Source organism: Oryctolagus cuniculus, chromosome 14 (genome assembly GCF_964237555.1).
Source record: "Oryctolagus cuniculus chromosome 14, mOryCun1.1, whole genome shotgun sequence".
Taxonomy (NCBI): domain Eukaryota; kingdom Metazoa; phylum Chordata; class Mammalia; order Lagomorpha; family Leporidae; genus Oryctolagus; species Oryctolagus cuniculus.
In genome coordinates this window covers 25,960,689-25,988,334 of record NC_091445.1, presented here as the reverse complement: position 1 = coordinate 25,988,334, position 27,646 = coordinate 25,960,689, and the positions used below count along the sequence as shown (strand labels likewise).

The window sequence follows — 27,646 nt, the reverse complement described above, 5'->3', positions numbered from 1 at the left end:
GAACTGGAGCAATCTGGTGGCCATCACTAGAGGAACTGATGGGTAAACCACACCAGGTCCTTACTCTGAACCTCCACGCTGCATGGCCAAGCCATAGCCTGGATACTTATGTATTTAGCCAGTACCATGCATAGATTTTTAAATATGGTTTTGAATTGGAAAGAAAGGAAGGGAAGGGAAGAGAGGAAGAAGAGATGGATGGATACAGAATGAGATAGGAAGAGAGAGAGAGATAAGCATAATGCCATGTGTATAAAATTTAAAAATACACAAAATAGTACACCACATTCCTATATAAAAAAAATTTGTGTCTATTGTGAGGAACAGAATGTGTACAGAGAAAACAATAAAAAACAAAACAAAAGGGGGCCTTGCATTTCAACAACAGTCGTGTGCCCAGACCTGAGTGTGATGATGAACTCACTCTCTGCACCTCAGTCCAACAGCAATAAATAAGCTTCTCATGAATGGGGAATCCCCTGCACACAATTTCTGCTCCATCTGTGCTTTAAACTTACAGGCAGTAATGGTCAAAGCCAAACAGGACAAAGCAGGACTTCCAAGAAACAGTGGGTCTGAGAGAAGAACACATGTGACTATGAAAAATAAAGAGAGAAAGAGAAAGGGAAGAAGTAATGGGAATAACTTATTTTTATGTGATGATTTAGTTACACATTTCAGTTTGGTAGCAGTCCCGTAACTTGATCAGAATATTTTCTGAAATATCTAGAATTTGAAACAAACTTTGGGGGATTTTCTTTGGAAAAGGATTTACCAACTTGTCTGAAACAAAGTAACAAGATACGACTAACGAGAGCCTTATTAAATTCTGTATTATATATAGATGTCTTAGAATGCATATTTACAAAGAATTATATTAAGAGTTTGTTTAAAAATCTAAAGGTTTCCACTTGCCTCTTATTTATGTTTTCACAAACTTCCTAAAAGTCTGAGATCATTTTGATCACTCTATGTCTGCTCAGAATCATTGCGGTGCATTTTAAACTTTGAGGAAATCCTGTTATACTGTTGGTCACTTCTCTACTGCCTTAGATTTATTACCATCAAATCACTTTTCACAGAATATTAAATTCTAAATCTAGCTGTACATAAGAGTCACTCAGAAATTCTTTCTGATTCAGAATGGTAACTTAAAAGCGTCCTTTCTCAGAACCAGCCCCTAAGCGGGCACAGCTCAGTATCCTCAAGGCATGGCCAATGGGTCGCAGCCACAGGATTAGAAGTCTCCCAGGCAACTGTCTTTGTAGCGCACCAGACCAGCATCAGAAATGGGACTCACGAATACTACAAAGTCTAATTTCATAATTAGAATTGCTAGCCAATAACAATATGCACATTTGGACAAGTTACCTTTATTTTGCTGATGGAAAAACCAGAGCAGGATTTTTTTTTTTTTTTTTTTTTTTTTTTTTAGAAAGCAGCCACAATTTCTCCATGTGAATCTGTATTGCAATCAGCTCTCTCCTTTACTCTCTGGTTTGGGAGGTTACAGGACTGGTTGTTTCCAGACTCCAATAGAAGAATCAGCAACAGAGAACAGGCAACAGAGAGAAGTGCCATCCACCTGGGGGGACTTTGCCTCCCATTAGGGCTTGTTCACTGCAGTAAGTGTAGACTTCAGGAAAATCAGACACAGATGTGCCTCTGGGGCCGGGTCCTCGCTGCTGAACACAGTGAAGCCCTCGGGGACAGCAAGCGTCTGGCACATTTCTCGTCTGCGCCTGCGAGGGTGGTGGAGTTGTCTGGCGGCAGAGGTGCGACGGTGACACAGTTTAAGATTGGTGGCATAATAAGAAGACCGTGATCCAAGGAGAAAAGTGTGAATTAGAAAAAGAAATTATTTTTCTCTTTCCTGTAGCTGTAAATAACTCGCCCACAATTCCTCACTTCTGAAACTCTAAAGCAACTTGCTAGGCAGAGAGTTTGTGAGATAATCTCGCTTTTATTTGTAAGGATCTCTGCATCAGATAACAAAAAACTAGGGAGGTGGGCTTCAAACTCATTCCTCTCATGAAACTCATAGTTCTCTTGACTGTTTGACCCCGGGTGATGGACAATCCCCTCCCCACCTGCTTCCCACCCACAGCCCAAAAAGGAAGCACGATTTGGGGGAGGTCCAAGAGAGGAAGGCAATGGTGATGTTTTTGCTTTCTCCAGGGTAAACAGATACTTAGAAAAAGAAGTACATTGCAGGGAGGGAAAGCAAAATAATTTTGCTACTGAGAAATATTGGAGCTGCAAATGAAAGCAGATAGAGGAAACAGATCGTAGTCTAGAAAAGGAAGAAATACAGAGCTTGGTGGCAAAGACTGCTAGGGAAAGTCTCAGAAACTGAGAGATGGCTGGGGACTTAGAACTCACACTGTGTGGTCCCTCATCACCAGGAGCTTATTGCAAACACAGACCTCCTGTATGAGGGGACACAATTCAGTCAACCCACCTGGCGATTTGCATTGCCATTTAGTGTGGGAAGGGCATTGAACTAGCACATAGCCGTATTTTAGGCTCCCAGTAAATTCCTAAATAAATAGTATCTGAGCTGGGAGGTTTTAAATGCTTGTATTTGACAATTTCATACCTTTAGCACACACACACACACACACACACACACACACACATTGCAGTGACTACACATAACCTCATTTGAAGATAGCATTAAAAGTCTAAAATCTCTATGATAAAAGCATTCAGGGGCCGGTGCCATGGCTCACTTGGTTAATCCTCCACCTGCAGCGCCGGCATCCCATATGGGTGCCGGGTTCTAGTCCCGGTTGCTCCTCCTTCAGTCTAGCTTTCTGCTGCGGCCTGGGAGGGCAGTGGAGGATGGCCCAAGTGCTTGGGCCCCTGCACCCACATGGGAGACCAGACTTCTGGCTTCGGATCGGTGCAGCTCCAGCTGTAGCAGCCATGCAGGGTGTGAACCTACGGAAGGAAGACCTCTCTCTCTCTCTCTCTCACTCCCTCTCTCACTGTCTATAACTCTTCCTGTTAAATTAAAAAAAATTTCAGAATTCTTTCTTCTAGTTTTTGTTTTTCTTTCTAGAAAAATATACAGAACATTATCCTTACCTGTAGAACTACTCTGTAGTAAAACTCCACAACTTCTTACTCCTGTCACTTAGTATTTGAGGAGATATGTTTACTCTGATTAACAATTTTATCTATTTGAGTGGTAGAATTACAGAGCAAGGCAGAGAGGCAGAGACAGAGAAAGAAAGAAATCTTCCATCCTCAGGTTTACTCCCCAGATGGCCTCAACGGCCGGAGCTGAGCTGATCTGAAATTAGGAGCCAGGAGCTTCTCCCAGGTCTCCCGCATAGGTGCAGGGTCCAAGCACATGGGTCAGCTTCCATTGTGTTCCCAGGCCACAGCAGAGAGCTGAATCAGATGAGCAGCCGGTACACGAACTGGTGCCCATTTGGGATTTTGGCACCGCAGGCAAAGGCCACAGCACCAACCCTGTTTACTCTGATTAGACATTGCACTGTGTATATTTGTATTGGAAGCTCACAGGGTATCCCATAATATGTACAATTTGCATGTGTCAGTTAAAAATGTTAATTGCAAAGAATGAACTTGAATTTCCTCATAATCACACACTAAGTCTGACGTCTCCAGACAAGCTCCTGTGTGGATGTCAGGCCCCTGATCAATCTTGGTAAAGTCTAACACCACCGTGGCCCAACAGCTGTTTGCAATTCAGGAATTCCCCTTGCCACAGGAACCTGTCTTAACTCTGAATGTGAAAAACTCTCCTGGAATATGAAGACACCCTGCTGCAGCAGGGCCATCTGTCACCCTGCTCCAGAGAGAAGTTGTTGGTGCACTAAGCTGTGTTCATGGCCAGGCTGAGACACAGGCTTAGCCTGATCAGTATCAGGGAAACCTATATGCAGTCTGTGTAAGCAAGAGGCAAATGACCCCAGGGGCAGTCCACGGCAGCACTGCACAAATACATTGGCAGATGTGTCAACCATGCATATGAGTCCAGCAGTGCAGTACTTTGGGGACTGAAGTCCAAAGGCAAAGACATGTGTGAGTTGCCGGTCAATCTGGAGCATTTCTTCTAATTTTTCAGGATGTGTTTTTGACAGGAGCTTAAGGGCAGTTCAATAAATTAAAATGTATTTACATGACAATGAAGAATTATCTTGACACACACTGAGTTATTTAATTAGCAAGGTGATTTGCGTGCTGTTAAAGTTAAGACTGTGTCAGCCTTTCTGGGACAAATCTTTATTTTCAGGGCCATGTGGCTCTGCCAGGAGTGATCCCCGGGGTTGGAGCTTGTCATTTATAGACAAGGAGTCTCCTCTCTGACCCCCGTTTCTGTAGACAGCTCTAAACAGATCGGTAATCTCAATGTCAGACATCATGATGAAGCAGCTCTGCCAAGGCCAAATGCCCCTCTTCGGGGAGGTGGCCTCCTTCTCAGAGGAATTGTAAATGAAGTCATACCTCATTTGCAGTCTTCAAAGCGTGTCAGGGCTGCTGTCTGTCTGAATGACAGTTGGAGACTCCTTGAGGCATCAAGAGGTAAGCATACGATCAAAATCTGTGTCGGTGCTGGCCGCATCAAATCACAGTGGGCGAACAGTGACCTCCTGGCCGAAGGGACCGGCACCATCTCCTGAAGGCCATGCCCCACACCAGCCCTGTGGGAAACACTGTGCCGCTGAAGTGCAGCTGCCAGAGGAAGCATTCCGGAAACAAGGGGACCAGATGCTACGCCATCAGGGTTAAACCCTTAGCACCAAGTTGCGTAGAGAAGAAAGAGGAAAAGGAAACGTGTGCCTCAGTCCTTCCATAACTTCCATCTACTTCTAAGCTAATGGGTTTGTAGTTCATTTCTAATGCATTTGTTTATTTACTTATGTATTTATTTGAAAGGCAGAGAGACAGAGCCAGGGCAGAGGGAGCACTGCCATCCGCTGGTTCACTCCCCAAATGCCTACCATCCTAGGCTGCGGCAGACCGAAGTCAGGAGTCTGGAACTCAGTTTGTGTCTCCCATGTGGGTTGTAGGAAGCAAATTATTTGAGCCACCCTTTGCTGCACCTTGGAATGCAAATTAGCAGAAAGCTGAGTCAGAAACAGAACTCAGACTTAAATGCAGACTCCAGTATTGGATCCATAATAACTTCACTGCTGCACTGAACGTACTCACACTGACACTGATTGTGGTCCATGGCAATATTGGCAACAGACGTAAGTGGTGCCTCAGATCCTCCTTTTGGCTAACTCAGGTCAAGGAGGTTGATTGTCTCAAATAAAATTGAGAAATAAAAGCCAAGCATCGGAGCCAGCGCTGTGGCATAGTGGGTAAAGCCGCTGCCTGCAGTGCCAGCATCCCATACGCGTGCCAGTTCAAGTCCCAGCTGCTCCTCTTCCGATCTGCCTCTTTGCTGTGGCCTGGGAAAGCAGTGGAAGATGGCCCAAGTCCTTGGGCCCCTGCACCCACGTGGGAGACCTGGAAGAAGTTCCAGACTCCTGGCTTTAGATCGGCGCAGTTCCAGCTGTTGTGGACATTTGGGGGAGTGAACCAGAGGATGGAAGACTCTCTCTCTCTCTCTCTCTCTCTCTCTCTTGCTCTCACTCTCTCTGCCTCTAATTTTGCCATAAAACAAAACAAACAAAACAAAACAAAGCCAAGCATCACCCCACCTTCTTTTGAGGAAGTGAAGACATGGTTCACTAACAATAAGCCATGAAAGTGAGAGACTCGGGAGTTCAGGATCAGAATTGAAATGCCTGTGTGGTTGGGTGCAGAGTTTTGCCCAGGAATCGGGAAATCTGTCATTCAGGAAATCGGTCATTCAGCCCCTTATGATCGATCAGTCCCCAGAGGAGTCACTTTTCCTCTCCACTTGTCGTTTTCCTTGTAGACATGAGAATTTGAATTACTGAGGAACTCTGGTTGGATACAATTGTAGGATTCTTTTTCATTCCATTCTAAAAACCGTACCTTTTTCCTCATCCATTCCCTCCAAACCATCACAGTCCTTCCAGCTGACTGTTAAGATCGGCAGTCACTCACCCCGTGTCCACGCCTCCAGGTCCAGACATCCTGACTCTGGTGGTGGGCTCTGACATCAGCCGCTGTCCCAACACCCCCTGGCCCACCTGCCGCGGCTACCTGCACAAGAGGACCCACTCGGGCTTCGTGAAGGGCTGGAGGAAGAGGTGGTTTGTGCTGAAGCACGACGGCTGCCTCCGCTATTACAAACGCAAGAAGGTAAGCCGAGGTTGGGGGAGGGTGGTCCCATGAGCTGTTCGGTGCCAAGTGCTGTCCTGTGGTCGGTCCGTGCTCTAGGACTCGGGCAACCGTGTTCTCTTCGACTTCTCAGCAGCGTGTCCTTCTTCAGAAGCTCAGCGAATTGTCATTCGTTTTCTCTGTTGCTGCATACATCAAGGCTGGCCTGAGTTTCTATCTCCATCATCTCTACTTTTACATCCTCTGTGAAAACACCCTCATCAAAGCCAAGGAAAAAGAGCCAGATGGCGGGGTCAATGCTGTTGCACAGCGTGTAAAACCGCCACCTGCAGTGCCAGCATCCCATTTAGCCGCTGGTTTGAGACCCGGCTGCTCCACTTCCAGCTCTCTGCTGTGGCCTGGGAAAGCAGTGGAGGATGGCCCAAGTCCTTGGGCTCCTGCACCCATGTGGGAGACCTGGAAGAAGCTGCTGGCTCCTGGCTTTGGATCAGCGCAGCTCGGGCCATTGTAGCCATCTGGGTAGTGAACCAACAGATAGAAGACCTCTCTCTCTCTCTGCCTTTCCTTCTCTCTGTGCAACTCTGCTTTCAAATAGACACATAAATCTTAAAAAAAAAAAAAAAAAAAAAAAAAAAAAAGAGAGAGAGAGAGAGCCAGACTGAATACCTGGTGCCCTTGAGAACTCAAACAGTGTCCAGGGCAAAACTCAGCTCCCTGGGCTGCAGAGCACAGTCCCTGCTTCCCAGGTGCCAGGCCTTGGTTGCCATCCGGGTTCTGAAGCAGAACACCAGAGAAGTGACCTGGAACACCTGGTTTATTTCCAGATCATATCAGAGCAGGGAGATTTTTTTGCCTTTTTTTTTTTTAAGATGCATTTATATATTGAAGGTCAGAGAGAGAGAAAGAGAGATCTTCATCTCCTGGTTCACTCCCTTGATGGCCACAATGATCAGGGTAGTTCTTCCATGTGTGTAACAGGGACCTAAACACTTGGGCCATTCTCCACTGCTTTTCCCAGGCCATTACCAAGGAGCTGGATGGAAAGTGGAGCAGCCAGGGCCTGAACTGGCAGCCATGTAGGATGCTGACGTTGCAGGTGGAGGCTTTCCCGGCTATGCCACAATGCCAGCCCCAGAGCAGGGATTTTTAACTACACGTGAGGAGTGGAAGCTTCTGCGGGATATTCTCCAACTAGCAGACTGAATCCCTCCCAGGGGTTTCTCAGCCAGCTGGGACAGGCCTAGGGTCATTCATCTGGGGACAGTTCTTAGCTTAATTTGAAGCTGTATATAAACAAATGCATGTGCTCATATATACACACACTTACATACACAAGGTAGCTTCAAAAAGGCACCAAAAGGTAATGCAAGTTTTCCATGTCTCTGAAACCCTTCCTCCTACTCCACCCCCAACACAAAGTTACTGCAAAAGAATGTGGAAAATGGAATTAAACAATACTTATTTTTGCACAAAATAATATAATCTAATCATACATGGGTCTTCAAAAAGTTCATTACAAACATGTGTTATGAAAAACTGTGCATGGATTTCAAAAAAATATTTACACCAACATAAACTTATCTTTAAATTCCATTTTCCGTGAACTTTTTGAAGTAACATATATATAATGTTAATTTGTATATACATGTGTACAAACAACATTGATTCCTTTCTGGAAGGAACACATGATAAAGACCTGGATACCTTAAAAGCCAGTGAGACATAATTTCACATATTGAACTATTGTGAAGACTCTGTATTCTTAGATTATGAATCATTCATTTGTGACCTAGACCGTGAGGTGCTTTTTCATGGCTATGTGAGCTCTACAGCTGCATTGAAAAACTCTGTCTCCCTCCAGTGCAAGAAAATAGGATTCTCCCTAATCAGGAAGAGAAGCGCTGGTCGGCCCTTGTTCTCAATGTTCTGAGAGTTAAAGTGGAACAGACCAGAAGTTTCTATGCTGTATATGCTTCCCAAGCCCCCAAGGAGTTTCTTAAGTGCACGTGCAAACCCTTGCCTCCCCCAACCTCCTGAATCTCCAGGAGTGGGGCCTTGGGAATTGCATTTACTTTTAAGTTTTCAGGGTAATTCTGATACAAATCATCTTGGGTGAGTACCGCAGCAAAGTTTATTCCCATTGGTGTCAAAAGACAGAAACAAAACCAGGTAATGTAAGTTTGCCAATTATTCTTTCTTGGGATGGAGTTGGCTTTATTCTAAGATTATGTTTTACCTACCATGTAGCACTAATTTTTACTTCTTTTTGTAAAAGAATGATAATAGCAGATGCTAACTTTTCATAACTTTCCTCATCAAAAATCAATTTTAAAAAACCTACTTGATGTCAAGCACCCGGTGTTTTAAGATTCCTAGCCCTTGAAATTCAGAATGATTAGGTCAGGGTTTGCCAGGTGGCAGTAATGAGACTGGTGCTGCCTGCAGATGTTATGTTTGGCTTGCAACATGTTTTTATAAAATTTTTTAATTAAATGCACTCAGGTGAAGCATGTGCTGTCCAAGTTGCCATAATCCCTACTACTCCTCATTTCCTTGCAGTGAGCCCAGTCATTTGAATTACGCACCAGGCCCTGTAGGGATTTGAGTGTATGAATCCTGGGGAGGAATTTATGTGAAAAATTAGAACCGTGGTGGTAATAGTAGTTGGACTTAAACTAGATTTTCTAAACTGCTTTTAGCCTTCTTTGGAAAGGAAATGTGAAACTTGTGACTTGGATGCAGCTAAGTGGTGGTGACCATCTTTGCTACAATGGATTTTAAAGTGGAGATGGTAGACTATAAGAACACAGGTTTATTTTGTTTACAAAAAGCCCAAGTCAGATCCCTTGTGGTGATTCAGATTCCAGAATACATTATGTCTGATCTTTAGAATAGATAGCAATGACTGAGAAAAGTTAATGGGGCATAAGAAGAACATAACAGAATAAATTAGCAGAAAATGAACTCAGCCATACAGCATTCATTCATGCAACAAATACTTATTGACTGCTTTTTATGAGGCAAGCATTATGCTAAGCACTGGGAAGGCAACCAAACAGACAGGGTGCCTGCCCTGTTTGTGCTTATAGTTCCATAGAAGAGAGTAGTATTAAGAAACAGATTCACAAATAATTGTGCAGTTGTGATTAGTACTATAAGTAGAATTACAGGGAGAGAGAAGAGAATTGCAGCAACCAGGATCTAATCAAGAAATAGAATCACATTGTGCTTTAAATGGGAAAAGTTCAGCATAAAGAGTTATCAAGCTATGATAAAAGAATCACTATAGGATATAAGAAAATGCCATGATGCCAAGAGAGAGCGCATACTCAAGGAAGGACAAACTTGGAAAGTGGTCCCCTCCCCATGACTGGGGATTCAGATGTCACTGGAGAGATGAAGTTGAATCTCCTGGATGGCAGAGCAGTACCCTGACTTGCCAGGCCAGACTTGCAGGCACAGGGCAACTAGGGGCACAGATGAGATGATGAACCTCAGCTAGTGGCTGATGGGAATGAGGATGCTCATGTGGCAGGTGGTCTGGAGCATGGGGTGTCCCTGTTGGAAAGGCCTTGTTGGGAGGTGGTGGCTTGGACAGGACTGCAAGAGACAAACCTACGAGAAGAGGGAATGAGTGAGCTGAGAGAATCAGGGCTCCAGGATAGGTAGGAGACCAGGAGCATAGGAAAGCCACATGGAAAAGGTCACAGGAAGGTGATCAGCAGGCCATGCCAAGGCTGCAGAGTCTCAGAAGACAGTATGTTCTGGGTGCATAGCCAGTACAAAGCACCCTCTAGTGTCTACACACACCTCACCCACCCCTTCTCACCCACCCTGCAGTGTTGGGAAAGAGCCCCCTGCAATGTTCCTCTAGCGCCCTCTATTGAGAAGTGTTGGCACCAAACTCACTGCAAAAGAATTTGGCATATGACTGCAGAGCACAGATGGAGCTGAGAGACAAGTAACATGATCAGTCTAGAATAAATCAGGAAAAGGCAGACTACACAATGAATTCCTTTGGGAGGATATAACATTTTAGCTGAGACCTAGAAGTAGCCGCACAGAAAGTTGGGATGAGCGTTCTCTAGGCAGAAGAAACAACAGTGTGAAGTCCCTAAGCTGGCATGTTTGAGGAACCAGAAAAAGTACAATGTGGCAAAAGCTGGAGCCTAAAGGAGGAGAGCAGAGAAGAAGGAGATGGCTAAGGAGGTGGGCAGTGCAAGGCCCTGAGGCAGGCAACACTAGAATGTTCTAATTACAAAAGGAAGCTCCTGAAAGGTTTTAGGCAAGGGAATATTCAAAAGCACCTACTTGTTACAAGTTGGAAGGGTATAAGGGTGGAATGGAAATACCAGTTAGAAAGCTAGTGCCAGAGTCCAAACAAGAGGTGATTGTAGTCTTGACCTATGTGAGAGTCATAAACCAAGTAGACAGGTGAGAATAATAAACCAAGTATAGTTAAGGACTGGAGTCAATAGGATAGGGTGATGGGTTGAGTGTGGTAGGGTGTCTTAGTCTGTTAACATCTGCTGTAACAAAATGCCCTCACTTGGGTGGCTTCTACACAACAGAAATGCATCCTTCATGGTTGTGGAGGCTGGAAGATCCAAGATCAAGGCACCAGCAAGACCAATGTCTAGTGCAGGGCCACTTCCTGCTTCATAGGCAGCCTTGTTTTCATTGTGCCCTCACATGGTGGAAGGGACAAGAGGGTCTCTGGAGTTTCTTCTTTCCAGAACCCTAATCCCATTCATGAGAACTTTGCCCTCATGACTTCATCACCAAAGGCCCACCAAAGACCCTCACATCCGGGATTAAGGTTTCAACATAGGAATTTCCTGGGGACACAAACATGCAGTCTACATAAGAAAAGAAAAGTAGTTAAGGCTGCTTCCAAAGTCTCCAGCAAAAGTAAGTGGTTAGATAAAGTATCATTTACCAAACCAAGATCAGGTTACAAGGGGTTATAGTGAGGTAAGAGCAGTAGTTTGGTTTGAACGACTGTGGTAGACAACGTAATTGGCTTGCACCGTGGAAGCAACTAGATACTTAAGGGTTGAAGCTAAGAAAAACAAAAATGATAAATATCTGTAGATATTTGATGGCACTTCAATAACTTCATGGAAAAATAGAATTAAAAGAGTTTATTTTCATGCAAAAAATTTGAAGTCCTTGTATGGTTTTTCATCCTATATATTTTCATCAACTTTTGAAGACCTCTAGTGTCTATGATTATTGCATTTGCTATATAAAATTATTTCATATAGTATATATGTTACAGTAGGGCATATGAAAAGCATATTAAGTTTAAAGCTACAGAAATTGACAAGATAGCTGGAGGAATAGATCATAAAGTGAGAAGAAAAGAGAGCCCTAAACTGGAACGCTGAGGGTGAACAGAGAAAGAGGAGCTAGGAAAGATGGTTGAGAGGTGTGGCCAGATACGTGTTAATGAAATCCAGAACAGTGTGAGTTATAGAGCAAAACAAAAACACAAAAGGTTTTCATGAAGCAGGGCAATAGTGTTTCCCAGGGCTGCAGGAGGTCGCATCGATTGACTTTGGTGTCATGGAAGTCTTCAGAACTTTAGAAAGAGCCATCTGGGTTGTGTGCCATGAGATTAGAAAGAGCCAATTCATCCATGCAAGTTGAAAGTTGAAAACAATATTCAGAGACCCATCTTTGGCAAAGCAAGGGGTACCTGAAGAAGTTAGCCCATTTACAGTTAATATAATTATTGATATAATTGAATTTAAGTCAACAGTTATTATTTTGGCTTTCGATTTATTATTTCTGCTCTGTTTCTTTTCCTGACCTTTTTCCTTTCAAATAAATACTTTTATTATTCCATGTACCCTAGTAGTTACTACTTCTTTCACTTGAATGGCTATCCAAAAGTTTGTCACATGCATTTAGATTTATTGGAGTCTAATATAAATTTGCACTTAGATTATTTTATGTTCATTAGAGCATCTAATTTAGCCATGACCTGAGTCATATTTGTGCTGTCATGTGTTTTCATTTTATACAAATAGGTAATCATATGAGCTGTTATTTATATGCCCTTATGCAATCCATCTGCTTGATATTTACACGTGTTTACCCTCTTATTGATATTCACCTGTTCCTCATCTTCAAACCTTTTACCTGGGATCATTTTCCTACTTTCAGTAGAACATTATTTAGTCAGATGTTGGCAGTGTTGTGTTTTTGAGTTACCATTGGCAAACATTTTTCTTTCTTCTTAATATCTTAAGAATTCTTTTATTGATTATAGAATTCTAGATCTGGTCATTGTTTTCTTCCAGACCTTGGAATCTGCCTTTCCATTTGCATTTGGCTTTCATTTGTGGCAATAAGATCTCAGCTGACTTCGCAACAGAAATAATGAAAGCCAAAAGAACATTCTTCCTGTCTTCCTGCGCTTTACTCTGCATAAGCTCCTGATATGCTTCTGACTGTGTGACTTAGTTGCAAATCAACTCCATGAAGACTGCAATTTCATTCATTATATTTTCACTTCTAGTTTCTATCGGATTCTTTTTTTTTTTTATCTTTTCTTGTTAATGCTGAAATTCTTAAACTTGCCTTTTCTTTCATTGGATATGTTCATCATTGCCATGTTAAAGGCCATTTCTAATGGTTCCTTTATCCAGACATCTTACATATCTGTTGCTATCATTTATATTTACACAGTTTTCTTTCTGCTAGAAAGGAGTATTGATAATCCAAGGCCACCCAAATGAAATCAGCTCTGAATCGAATCAGCCTTCAGCCCTAGGAGTTTGGTCTTTTCCTCATCCACCCCAATGCCTAGGGTTATTCCTCAGGGTTCTAACTCAAAGCCACATTTATCAGCACCACCTCCCTGATGGAGTCTCTACTCCATGGGTCTGTTATGTGCTCAGTTTCTCAGCCTCTTCAGGTGGACGTGACCCTGACTTGGGCTCACCCTCTGCCGAGATTTAGCCCCATTAGTACTCCCTGTCTTCCCTACTCTCTGATGGATTCAAGGAGAAATCTATATGCTTCTGCTTTTCTATTTTTCTCAGCTGAAGAGCTGGGACTCATTAATTACTCTACCATTCCCAAAAGAGCTCCAGTGACAGCCCCAAAGCAACGTGGTCTGAGGGAAGAGTTGCTTTTGACACAGTGTTTAAGATGGCAGGCACCTCTTTTAAACATGGAGGCTGAGAGAAGTAGAATAAGCATAAAGAAAAAAGTTGAAGGTACAAAAAAAGAGGGATATCTGGTGCATACAGTTACTCCTAGGCCACCCATCCTAAAATCTGGGTGTATCTAACCCATAGGTGCCAGCCGTGGAGTTGAACTTTAAGAAGGATGAGACCGAATGTTGAACTCAGTTCAACAACAAGGAAGGCATCCCCTGTGCACTGTGGCAGAACAAACCAGGGTTTTGTTCTGTTCTATGACTCTGTGTTTGCAAAATCCCAAATGTGGGTGTGTGTGTCGGGGGTTGGGGAGTGGTGGGAGGCATTTTACACACTGGGTTTTACAGATGCTCAAAGAAAAAGGCAGTGTTATATTCGAAATACTTGTCTCTGTCTCAGGCACCCCGGGGGTCATGGCGAATTTACTCCGCTGTGTTGGTGGAGGAGTCCGAGGGAGGGCATGGCACATGACAACGAGGAGACTTCATTTTGAACAAAGGGTAGAATTGGGAGCGTGAAATAGGATCCATTATTTGAGTCATGTACCTGATTCTCTTTTGTAACTAAGGCTCGTTAACTTTTATTTTCCTTTATCAAGAAAAGTGAATGATACTCCCTTCCGAAATTGCCAAGAGACTAACAATTCATTTTCAAAGCTGCAAAGCCCCAAATCTAAATGGAGGTGAGGTGGAGAAGGGCAACAGAGTGTGGACTTTGAAGGACAGTCTGCCCCTACAGCCCACAGCCTCAGACGCATGATTTTTATCCTACAGCTTTCAGTTAACTAAAAATTATCAGAAAATGGGTAGCTTTGGGAACTGACCCTGGATTTGGCCCAAGAAGCAAAAGAAAACCCAAAGAATGGGTTTGAATGGGCAGTGGAGGGTAAAAATAATGATTGATATCTGACAGCACCTCAGGGTCCTGCTTGTTCCCTGAATGATCCCATGCCTGTTAGATACCCAGGTGGGTGACTGTGGGGTGCAGAATGCTGGCGATCGGAGAAGAGTTCCAGAAAGAGACTCAACTGTGTTAATCATTCGCATACAGGGATGGTGTCACACACCACGAGGGTACCTGAGAAGGATGTAGATTATGAGGGAGCCAAGGACACTGCCCTTGGGGGAAGATGGATTCTATCAGAAGTCTGGCACAGGGAGGAGGAACCAGCAGTAGAGGCTGAGCAGGATCAGGCAATGGAGCAAGAGGAAAATCTGGGAAGTCCTGTGTTCCAGAGCCCAGCCAGGAATGTGTTTGCAGAAGACGGGAGCAGGCAGTACAATCAAATGCTGCTGTCAAGTAATGGTCCAAAGACAGAAGCCTCTTGGTGGGAGACTAGACCTGTCTTTGGGCCTCACCTTGTGTGCATTTCACTTGTCTCTATCTTTTTTTTTCTAATTTATTTGACAGATAGAGTTAGACGGTGAGAGAGAGAGACAGAGAGAAAGGTCTTCCTTCCATTGGTTCACTCCCCAAATGACCAATATGGCCGGTGCTGCATCTATCCAAAGCCAGGAGCCAGGTGCTTCCTCCTGGTCTTCCACGCAGGTGCAGGGGCCCAAGCACCTGGGCCATCCTCCACTGCCCTCCGAGGCCACAGCAGAGAGCTGGACTAGAAGAGGAGCAGCCAGGACTAGAACCCGGCACCCATATGGGATGCTGGCGCCATAGGCAGAGGATTAACCAAGTGAGCCATGGCGCTGGTCCTTGTCTCTATCTTTGATCTCACTTTTCCTCCACCTAAAACATTGTTGTCTCTGCCATCCTTATAGGGAAAGAGAGAAGTCCCTTGAGGGTACATGTCTTATAACTAACTTTCCATCTCTCTTCTCCCCTTCTAATGCAAAAAAAAAAAAATTTAAAGAATCATCTAATGCTATCTTTCTCCACTGCTTTTGCTAACCCCCTGTAATCATGCCTCTGCTTGAGTTGTATGGGTGGTTGGCGGAATGACAAGCTAGCCCAGGTTGTCTAGAGAGTGTGTGTAGGACAAGAAAATAGTGGACCACCAACACTGAATAGGAAGTTAGGTCCACCTAATAGGACTTTCCTAGGGAATAAATTTAATAGCACAAGTAAACCAGTTACCGACTCACAGTATCACATACTGGGTCCATCTGCTTGGCCCACTTAACCCCACTCTCAGAAAACCACCCACGGCAGGTAGCTAAGAGAACCATGCTCGTTCTCCCTGCTATGCTGAGCTGCCTTCCTAAGGCCTTAATTCCAGTTCTGTGCCCTCTGGACACCCCAGCCCCTGACTCAGCTCCCAGGTCCACACCTTAGGACCTCACCTCCCCCTGCCGGTCTGCTTCTAGCTCACATGCGAGCCTTCTCTGGTCACCCATCTCAGTGGTTCCCACACGCTATTAACTGTGTCAGTCCAGAGAGAAAGTTCTGAGATTACAGAAGCAAACTTCAGAATGGTCAATATTGTTAGCATCATTTGCTGAGTTCACAGGAAAAAAATGGGAAAAATAGACAATCAATGGAAGGCTGCTTGCAATATTCAAAAAGAAAGAAGTGATCTAAAGGTCGTTTTTTTTGTTTTTGTTTTTCATTTATTTGACAGGTAGAGTTATAGACAGTGAGAGAAAGAGAGACAGAGAGAAAGGTCTTCCTTCCGTTGATTCACCCCCCCAAATGGCCACTATGGCCGGCGCTGCACCGATCTGAAGCCAGGAGCCAGGTGCTTCTTCTGGTCTCCCATGCAGGTGCAGGGGCCCAAACCCTTGGGCCATCCTCCACTGCCCTCCCAGGCCACAGCAGAGAGCTGGACTGGAAGAGGAGCAAGCGGCACTAGAACCCGGTGCCCATATGGGATGCTGGCGCCGCAGGTGGAGGGTCAACCGGGTGAGCCAGGGCGCCAGCCCTAAAGGTCATTTTTTCTGCATTGGAACCCTTGTTGTAATTTAAGAGATGTCCAGTAGGTGGAGTAGCTTACTCACAGATAGTGTTTCAGAGCCTACTGTGTACAGTAGTTTGAATCATAATTTTTGTCAATCTTGAAAGATAGATGAGTAATACTTTTGACAACTTTCTTTTTTAAAAATAACAAAATGAGAAAGTGAGAACTAAATATTATAAAATTTACAATAGAGGATCCAGCATGGAAGCCAGACAGCTGATGCACCTGCAGCCACCCCTGATGCTAGTTACCGCCCGTGGCTGGGTAACTTCCCCTATGAAGGCTATGTTCTGGGTTACGAGTGAGTAGGGAAGGGGGGGAAGGTGTCTATTATAGAATCATTATGTTTCTTTGTTTTTTTTTTAAAGGTTTACTTTTTTTGAAAGGCAGAATGACAGAGAAACAGCCAAAGACAGAGATCTTCCATCTGTACGCTCATTCTCCAAATGGCTGCAACAGCAGGGGCCCCAGTACTTGGGCTGTCTTCTGCTGCTTTCCTAAGCACATTAGTAAGGAAATGTATTGGAAATGGAGCAGCCGGGACTTAAACCAGTTCTTTGATATGGAATCCTGACATCATGTGTGGCAGCTTAACCCACAGTGCCACAATGCAGGCCCTTGATCATGTTTCCCAAGATGGTATCCTGCTGGAGCCATTTGTCCTCTATTAGAAAACCCCTCCCTTCATCCATCCACCAAAAAGAGAAAGGACATTTTACAATGAAAAGAAGCCCACTCCCTTGCCTTTCTCTCTGCTACCACCTTCTGCTTTTCATCCTACAACAAAACCCCACTTGCCAAGTGCCTGTTAGGCATGAAATGAGAAGAGGGACTGTTCCCAAGATAGCTTCCTCCCAAAGATGCCCAGTCCCTGGGCCTCCCAGGGATAAAAGCAAGGCCACATCCATGCACGAAAGGCTTTCAGCCTGCTAAGACTCCTGCATTCCCCACTGGAGTACCTGGACCCAGTTCCCAACTCCAGCTCCTAACTGCAGTGTTCTGCTAATGCAGACCCTGAGAGGTAGCGGGGATGACTCAGTGAGTTAACGAATTTCACACCTGTGGGAGATCTAGGCTGTGTTTCTGGCTCCCAGCTTCAGTGCTGGCTCAGTTAGGGCCATTACAGGCATTGGAGGACTGAACCAGCAGATGGGAGCTGGTGTTTCTCTCTCTCTCTCTCTCTCTCTGTCATCTCTATCTCTGTCTCATTTCCCTCTATCTCTCTATCTCAAATAAGTAAAATTTAAAAATTTTCACCCAAACAATTATTCCCCAAATTTTTATTGGGAGCTGATTTTGTGCCAGGGATGGAGCTGTAAGAATAGTAGGCGAGGCCTGCAGGCCTCGTGGACTTTATTGCAGGAGGAGACAGAAGAGCAGCAGGGTAATTTTAGACACTGAGAAGCATTTGGATTTGAGCGTGGCTGGCGGGGGCGCGTGGGCAGGAGGCTATGCTCAGGGGACGGTGGAGAAACTGTTGTGAGGGGGTGGAAAGGAAGTTGCGACAAAGACAGGAAAACAAGGGTGGCCGAGGAGACAGCAGAAACCCAGAGCCGAGATGGGAACCTGAACTATCTCACTCGTTGTCTTCTTAATAAGAACAAACTAGTCAGTGGTTGCTTCTCTTCCAAAATTTATTATTCATATGGAAGACAGAGTGCCAAGGGGGGAGGTGGAGACAAGGAAGGAGGAAGGGAGGGAGGGAGAGAGAGACAGAGATCTTCCATCCACGGGTTCACTCTCCAAATGGCCACTACAGTTAAGACTGGATCTGGAACCAGGAGCTCGAAACTCCATCCAGGTCTCCCACATGGGTGGCAGGGACCATCCTCTTGGGCCATCCTCTGCCACTTTCCCAGGCCCATTAGTAAGGGGTTGGATGGGAAGCAGAGCAGCCAGGATTCGAACCCACGTCCCAGAGTAGAAGCTTAACCTGCTGAATCACAAAACCAGCACCAGGTTTCTTCTTAAGTGCTGCAATCTGGTATAAAGAAAGATGCTGAAGTTTATGTATTAATTTTTTAAGATTTTTTTTTTTTGACAGGCAGAGTGGACAGTGAGAGAGAGAGAGACAGAGAGAAAGGTCTTCCTTTGCTGTTGGTTCACCCTCCAATGGCCGCCGCAGCCAGCGCACCGCGCTGATCTGATGGCAGGAGCCAGGTACTTATCCTGGTCTCCCATGGGGTGCAGGGCCCAAGTACTTGGGCCATCCTCCACTGCACTCCCAGGCCACAGCAGAGAGCTGGCCTGGAAGAGGGGCAACCGGGACAGAATCCGGTGCCCCGACCAGGACTAGAACCCAGTGTGCTGGTGCCGCAAGGCGGAGGATTAGCCTAGTGAGCCGCGGTGCTGGCCAAGATTTATTTATTTACTTGAGAGGCAGAGTTATAGACAGAGAGGGGAGGGGGGAGAGACCGAGAGTGTGGAGGTCCTCCATCCACTGGTTCACTCCCCCAACGTCCAGAACAGTTGGAGTTGGGTTGATCTGAAGCTAGGAGCCAGGAGCTTCCTCTGGGTCTCCCACACAGGTGCAGGGGTCCAAGGTCTTGGGCCATCTTCTACCGCCTTCCCAGGCCATCAGCAGGGAGCTGGATCAGAAGTGGAGCAGCTGAGACACAAAGCAGTGCCCATGTGGGATGCTGGCACCGCAGGTGGATGGTAAACCTACTTTGGCACAGCACTGGCCCCAAGATGCTGAAATTTAAGTGAGGGAGGGGAGAGGGGTCTTTCTGGAACCTATTATATGTGTCTCCTTTCCCTGTTGTGGAGAAGTGGGCAATTTGGTCTGCAGCAGTGCTGTGGCATAGCAGGTTAAACAGCTGCCTGCATCGCCAACATCCAAAATGGTTCGAGTCTCAGCTGCTCCACTTCTAATCCTGCTCCCTGCTAATGCCCTGGGAAAGCAGCAGAGGCACCTACACCCACATGGGACACCCTGCTGAGACTCCTGGCTCTGACTTCAGCCTGGCCCAGCCCTGGCTGTCGCTGCCATCTGGGGAATGAACCAGCAGATGGAGGATCTCTCTCTCTCCCTCCCTCCCTCCCTGTCTCTGCCTTTATCTCTCTGTAACTCTGCCTTTCAAATCAATCAATCAAACTTTAAAAAAAAATCATTGTTAAAGAAGCTTTGAAAATAACCCGCCTATTCCTACATCTCTAACCCATTGTAACCCATCTAACCCATTGTCTGAGAACCACACCTCACCCCCAGGCACTGATCAGATACCTCGGGGCATCACATCCGGGCTAGCAAATCAGAATGTGCAGGATGGGGCTCAGAGGTTGGATAAGCCATGGATGTCTCGTGCTCTGACGATGTCAACTGATGCCGCGTGGAAATGGTTATCACAATGCCTCCAGCTCTACCACCAGGATCGGGTTTTTTATTTCTTCTCACACAAGGGTGGTTCTTTAAAGTGGGGGGAGGCTAAAACGCCTCTGAGAGAAAAAGGATTCACAAAGTGGGTTTTCAAAAAGTTCCTGGAAAATGGACCTTATGACAAACCACATGTGTGTTTCAAAGCCTTTTTGCACCCAAACAATGAGATCTCTTCATTCCGTCTTTCCAGCAACCTCTTGAAGTCCTCTCCTGGACAGCAAACACAACAAGCATGCAACCAACGCACAAGAAAGTTGTCAGAAGGCCTTTTTAAATGCTTCCCATTATTTAAAGAAATGGCATAGGTCTTTGGCAAAATCCACAATCCAGGAAGGAGTACGTCTCTGGGTTTGAATAACGAGAGGCAGCAGGCATTCGTGAAGGGCGCAATTTGCCTCTCCTGTGGATGGTGTGAGTTTGTGGGCGGTCATGTGCTCTCCCCGAAGCGCCACAGCCTTGCATCCTCACCTCATCCTGTTTCCGGTGCACTGTGGGGAGGAAGCCCTGGGGACATTCAGGTGGAGGGGCTGCAGTCCTCGGGCAGACAGCAGTGACCAGGCCTCTGGGCTGCTGAAGGAAGTCAGCATATGCCTCTTGTGCGTTCTTATCCTTGTACTCAATTTAGAGAATTCTGCTCCAAAAAGCAAGAGTAAACTTTACTCCTTCTCTACCTCTGATTCTTGATTAACGCTGGGCTTTTTACTAACCTTTCCACTGACCCGACTCCCACAAAAAAATAATAATAAAAAAAAGAGCATGATTTTCCAGTTGCCTAATACATTATAGCCAGATACATGTCATGCCTAATTTCTTTCTTACTGTTTATCCTCAGAAATTTGGAGACAAAAGCACCTAACTTGTTTCTCTCGCAGATTTCTCTGGTGGGCCCTCGGGCCTGACAGTAGCCAGAGCTGCAGCAGCTGTAGCAGCAGAGCTTCCACAAGCTGCACCACCTTGCTCAGACCGTGAAACCTCTGTTCACACTTCTACAGATGCTCTCAGCAAAATGTCAGAGGCTCTGTCTCAGTGCCAATTATCTCTTGGCTTTATGGTGCCTTCTGAGTGTCTTCATAGAACAGCCTTATCTCACCTACGGGATCAGCACAGCAGAATCAGGAAAGTCTATTCTTCGCAAGGAGGTCTTGGAGTCCCAGTTCAAGAAGGGACACTTCCAGTGAATTATTCACGAGGTGCATGTCCTCTCCATTTTCCCTTTGGGACAGGATTGTCATCACTGCATACAAGAAGGGTATTTGCTTGCAGATCTGACCTTTTACCTCAGAAATAAGATAATGTTTCCATTTAAACTGAGTCATCCTTGTCCTAAATATTGCATAATGGCACGGCTGCCATCTCCTGTTCCTTAAGCCAAACACAGTGACAAGGCAAACTCGACTGTGATCTCTGCATTTCTCTCCACCCGCTGGCATTTTGTGGCATGGTCAGATGCATTTGTTATACTGCAAGAAATTATGACACTGAATGAGCAGCACAAAATTCCACCCATGAAATCTTAAAATAAGAACCCTGCAAATGAAGTGCCTGCGCTGGCTATCAATAATGTGTTCTGAAACACAGAAGGAACATTAGCAATCCGAAACTTTTCACCAGAAATTGGGAGAGCTCAAGGTCAGTGTAATATTAACCCCCCCCCAAGTCCTTTCATCTAACAGATATCAAGTTGCATTTGAATCTGGCCAAGAGATATGAATTTAGGTCCGTTTAGCCTTCAAAGGACACATTTCTTGAGAAATAGTCCGTTTCCATCTATTTAATCTTGAGTATCATTGGGTTATTTTAAGGTGAAAATGACCAAAACTTGCCTTTTTCATAGAAAGGGAAATTCATTTCTGGTAGGTTAAAATTGCCTTTGAATAATTTATAGGGAACAGAGAATTCATCAGATCTGATGGCAGCGGCAGCCATGAGATTGCATTGTTCTGTAATGAGTGCTATGGGAACTTGGAAGCTGGAGTTGGTGAGCATGAAAATGTCAATCCGGAATCTGATGCAGGTTAAAGGGAAGCAATGATTAAGAAAGAGAAAGCCCGAGTTAGGATTTCCGGACATGTAATTGTGGGAAAGAGGAGGTAGCAATGACCTGAGGCCGGCTGGACAGGACCATGCTGAAACCCAGCCTGGGAGCCATAGTGGGCCAAGTTTATTGTGTCATAAGATGCTGAGTGTGGAAAATACCAGCAGCCACTTAGTTTGAAAAGACAGACAAAATCCAAGTCCTAGAGAAGCTCAACTTCAGATTAGAGAGTTAGTTTCATTCCATCCAAGTGGCAATGAGAATCAGAATGATTGGGCCACCAGAAGCATAATGGCAGCATGCATGAAGTTGTTCTTCAGTTCTGTGGGGTAGTGCTGGGAGCTTGGGTTGTAGAGTGAATTAGGAAGCTTGAATTAATTCAGATAAGAGATAAGAGATGAGATAAGAACTTAGATGACAGATAAGATAAGAACTTGGGTGGTGGCGCTAAAAATTAAGCAAAGAGGACTGATCTCAGAAATTTTTAGTTATGCATCTGCTAATCCAAACTTCTTCTTGCTATTTCACACTCCTATTACCAATCTCGAATCCTCTTGCCTTTGTGGACACCCTCCAGTGTGCTCCCTTGACCAGCTTCAGCTCCTACGTGCAAAAGTTCTAAAACTGAGGTCCCAGGACCCTTAGGGTTGTGATATTAAAAGTTTCTTTTAATTCCGTGGGAAGAAACATTTTATCTTTGTTCACTACCATTCAACTGAGACTTAATAAGTTCTTCAGTTACAATATAGGCAACAAGCCACTGTAGAATTAGCTGCAAATAATGATTAGCAGATACTTAATAGCAGATTATAATTATTCATATACTACCATCGCTGCCTCAAAATTAAGTTAGTACCTAGTTCCATTACCAGATCTTACTGCTTATTTTGTTATTAAAGGAGCAGAGACTACTCAGAATTTTTTGTGTGTGAAATATGACTTTATGCTTTGTAAGCCCATGCACTTTGCTTTTTTAAAATATTAATTATTATTTATTTGAGAGTTGGAGTTACACAGAGAGAGAAGGAGAGGCAGAGAGAGGAGAGAGGTCTTCCACCTGCTGGTTCACTCCCCAGTTGGCTGCAACAGCCAGAGCTGCACCGATCCGAAGCCAGGAGCCAGGAGCTTCTTCCAGGTCTCCCACATGGGTGTAGGGGTCCAAGGACTTGGGCCATCTTCTACTGCTTTCCCAGGCCACAGCAGAGAGCTGGATAGGAAGAGGGAGAAGCCGGGACTAGAACCAGCACCCACATTAGATGCCGGCACTGCAGGCGGCAGCTGTACCCACTACGCCACAGTGCCAGCCCCAAGCCCATGTACTTTGATGTACATGTTTGTTTATTTATTTATTTGAAAGCCAGAGTTACACAGAGAGAGGAGAGGCAGAGAGAGAACCTGATGGTTCACTCCTCAGTTGGCCACAATGGCTGGGGCCGTGCCAGTCCGAAGCCAGGAACCAGGAACTTCCTTCGGGTCTCCCACATGGGCGCAGGGGCCCAAGGACGTGGGCCATCTTCCACTGCTTTCCCAGGCCACAGCAGTGAGCTGGATTGGAAGTGGAGCAGCCAGGTCTTGAACCAGCATCCATATGTGATGGATGTGATGGCCCTGCAGGCCAGGGCGTTAACCCACTGCGCCACAGCACCAGTCCCTGTACATGTTTAAAAATGTTATCCTGAAATCTACAGAGCACCAAATATCAGGAAGCCTTTTAGAGGTTGGGTCACCATTTACCCACAATTTCCTCACCATCTCCAAGGTCTAGCTCAAAACCCAGGGGAGAACCTATCTCTATTGCTCAGGCCTTGGAAGGCAGCCTTTCCTTTGTCCATGACCTGCAGACGACAGCATGACAGGCGTCCTCTGACTTGTTCCCTCTTTCATGGCTATACCTCTTCCCCTTTCTCCTTTTTTATTACTGTTTTCTATTCATGAATCATCTTCGAAACACCTGCGGAACACCATTGTTTGAGTAACTAAGCAAGGTCTCGATCTCCATTTTACTCTTATTTTTGTTTCTGGAGAATTCTTTCTTTGATAAACAAAGTGCTCTCCTCTTCCTGGATCTCAGTGCATGTGTTGTTGCTGCATACCAGAAGCCTACAATTATCAAAGGTGAATGTGGGGACTCCATTGCTTCTCTTCCTTACAGGTGGGAGCAGGAGGTGAGAGAGCAGTTTCCTGTTGGGGGTCAATGCAGTGATGTGTGGAGTGAGAGCAAGAATGAAACTGTTGGCTGAAAAATGGAAGAGGATGGGGACCGGAAGTACATCAGCTTTGGGGTTGACCCTGATTGCCCCACTGAAGGATGCTGTGTGTCAAGAATCTTGGCACTGGAGCGTACACTGATAACCTCCGTTACGTAACTTTTCAAAGGGCGCAGTCCTAGGCCACACACTGAAATGAAAGCACCATAAATACTGTCTTTGTTGACACTGTGATGAAAACTAAAGCCACTTTAACAGATTTTGTTTTCATGAACTTTCTCCAATTTGCCTCATATCTTATGACTAAGAGATGGCAGTGGGGATAGAAAATTCTGTGCCTGTTGTAGAACTCTATGGATGTTTCAGTGTGGGTTTTTTGTTGTTGTTGTTAGGTGTTTCCTTTTTCTTTTAACATAGACATCAAATGACTAATGAGAAAACAATTGGCTAAAATTTGTACCTTGGCACGAATTTGGAACGAATTTGGTTAAGATAACACTTGGGATGCCCACATTCCATATTGGAGTGCTTCCAATTCCAGTTGCCTGTAATCTTGGCTACTTCATATATTTGGGAACTGAATCAGTAGGTGGAAGATCTCTCTCTCTCTATAGATAGATAGATAGATAGATAGATAGATAGATAGATATAGATATAGATATGGATATAGATAGATAAATATATATAGTTAGATATGGATATACATAGATGCAGAGACAGATATAGATATAGATATAAATGTCTCTGCATTTCAAATAAAGAAAAATAAATGAATAAATAAAACTGCACACAATTTTCATCAGCATTGTCTCACATTATTGAAATGCCAGTGAAACTTCAGGGGTTATGTCTGTAAATCTGTAACTTGACATTTTCAGTAATAAACAAGAAAAGGGGAAGGTGAAGTTTGATCATTAAGATCAGAGCTGCAGATGCAAGGATGTCTAGTCTCACAAAAGGTAGGCTTAGAATTCAGATGGCTTTTATTTGAAGAAGTAGTTGTGGGTGGAGACAAATATATACCTAGGGAAGAGGAGGCGAATGGATATTTGCGTTAGACCAGAAATGTCAAGGGCTTAACGTGGGCAGTAAGCATCAGAAAGCAAAACTAAAATGAGAACTGCAAAAATGCGCACTCTCTGGCAACTGGGAAGTCATTGTTCCAGTAACAATAACATCATAGGGGCCTTCCTCTAGCCCTGTGCCCAGAAAAGGTAAAAATATCTCAAATATTAAGATTGCAAAAATAAAAAAAAACTTTAGAAAGAAAAATTATGAGAATTGGGTGTGCAAATCAAGACTGTTCTGTGTTGATATCAAAGAATCCACAAAGCAAAAAATTTTAAGGACAATGTATTAAGTTATTTATAAGTTCTTTTTAATTAAATAGTGGATTTTTTCTTTCTTTTCAAAAAAATTTTTTTGTTTATTTTAAAGGTGGAGTTACAGAGAAAGAGCTCTTCCATCCATTGGCTCATTCCCCAAAGGGCTACAATGGCCTGGGCTAGGATGGGTCTCCCATATGGGTGGGGCAGGGGCCCAAGTACTTGGGTCATCATCACCTCCTTTCCCAGGCACATACTGGCAGCTGGATTAAACTGGTGCTGATATGGGATGTGGACATTTCAGGCAGCAGCTTAACCCGCTGTACCACAATGCTGGCCCCCAGGTTATCTTTTCTTATGCAATTACATCTTTCCTAGTTTTCTGGTGTTATGTTGACTTTTCTATCTTACATGCAAGTAATAGATGGTATTTTTCCCCTAAACATTCCTTTTTAGGGAAATTTTAAAAAAAGAATTGGGCAGTCTTTCCCATCTCCAAAACTTATTTTAATTTTCTTCTCTTAGATTGGGATCCATGAACTGACTTATTATATAAATTTTCAGAAAATGTGAAGTACATATTCCATATCCCCAATATGTGACACTTTATAAATAATTTCCCTTATATGCTGCTCTGACAATATATTGATATTATTGAATTACACAAAAATACAAATTTTAAAAGTTGAAATAAAGAAAAATCAGAAATAAACATTAAAACTTATTTAGTAAAAGCTCAAGAAACCCTCACCTTACAATCTCTCACCTTAAAAATGTTGATTTGAGTCTGACAGAATATGCCTCATTATTTTTAGGAGGTTAGTGAGACAGAAATTCAAAGGCGTAGTTCAGAATTGAGGTTACTTTCCTACGTAGTATTCATGGCTGTCATAATTACGACAAGCACTTGACAAAGATCCAAATGGAAAAGGGCTTTGGCCGAACTTCCAAAATCCTGGTGCTCATTTGGCAATCCCAACCACCCATGATGCAAAACTTTTGCCTTTAGATTTCACTAATACATTTCCATCTCCCCGGATGTCAATTGGTCTTCCATGCAAACTCACTGGGCAGTGGTGCGTTTTATCCTTTGTAGCAAATGGATTCAGAACTTCTCATTTGGAAGATTTTAAAGTTCTAAATTCCTTATGTGTGCAGATAATGAGTCTTTATCAGTGGAACCTACTATTTGTGCCAAATAAATCATTAATGAAAGAAACAGTCCCAAAATGCTCTCTTCGTAACCCGGGCTTCTTTTAGAAGCTGTTCCTTTCTCATCCATTATTGAAATGCGACCTTTACCTTGAAGGGACAAATAAGTCTCCTTATTTTTTCACGTGTCTGTGCTGCAGCAGCGCTGCTGCTAACGGCTTGTCATCTCAGAAAAAGGTCAGTGAACTTGGCAGGTGCGATGTGGTTGCTGTTGCCTTTTTTATTTTTAATAAAGAAAACAGCATCTGATTTATCTTTAAATTGGACATGTTATCTTCTTGTCACATAACTCACAAGCCTCACTGTTACGTGAAGGATTCTTATGAGCATTATCCCACATCATTAAAAAGTGTGGCCAGCCATTTTGAAATTACAAGGCAATAAGATTCCTTAATCCACTTAACCACACGTTTATTTAACATTGCTACATGCTAAAAGTGAACGCAGCACAGGGCCCCGTGTGAGTCAACACCTCCTTGTTATGGAGCTCACGCTCTGGCCCTCAGAAGGTGGAGGCCTCAGGGAGAGGTTCCCAGCTTCGAGTCTGAAATGCAAACCACACGATGTTGCTGAACAAGCCGGGTACGCAAATTCACGGGGCTCAATGTATTACTACATGTTGCGTTAAAGATCTCAAAACAGAAGTTCTCTTATTTTCTTCTGCCCTCTCAGTTTCTAAGGTATGGTTACCAAGATCATAGTCAATTTGGATAGTATGTTTTCTTTTCCAATTGGTTGGCAAAGGCCCATGGTTTAAATGGCAATGTTTACTCATTAACATTATCAAGTGTCTTTATGAAGACAGTAAACTACTATGTAAAGTAGCTGTCCACAGATTTTTCAATTTTGCTGAGAACAAATTAAAAACAAGTGAACATAAAATCTAGAAAAATAACTATGGATAAGTTAAAATAATTTTTTAAGAACATCGTTAAAACAAGAAGTGTGATAAACAAGTCTGTTTTTCTGAGATGAAAGGAAATCCCTATTAAAATACGGTGTTGCAGCCAGAAGTCCCTGCTGATTCATGAAACAGACAGTGGTCAGGCTTGTGTTTCATTCATTTTCACTTTTTAAAAAAGATTTATTTATTTATTTGAAAGTCAGAGTTACACAGAGAGAGAGGACAGGTAGAGAGAGAGTATTTCATCCAATGGTTCACTCCCCTATTGGC

At 44.1% G+C, this 27,646-nt stretch overlaps 1 protein-coding gene across 2 annotated transcripts in view; it reads left to right on the top strand.

Annotated features, from left to right (window-relative positions):
* LOC100359138 (uncharacterized) overlaps nt 1-27,646 on the top strand; it is a 143,732-nt gene that overhangs the window by 68,307 nt on the left and 47,779 nt on the right. For both annotated transcript variants that reach the window (XR_011381949.1, XM_051853594.2), the window contains exon 8: nt 6,077-6,255. Coding sequence is in view for 1 of the 2 variants with exons in the window: in XM_051853594.2 (XP_051709554.2) it covers nt 6,077-6,255 (179 nt within the window). In the remaining variant the exon portion in view is untranslated. The remainder of the gene's footprint in view (nt 1-6,076; nt 6,256-27,646) is intronic.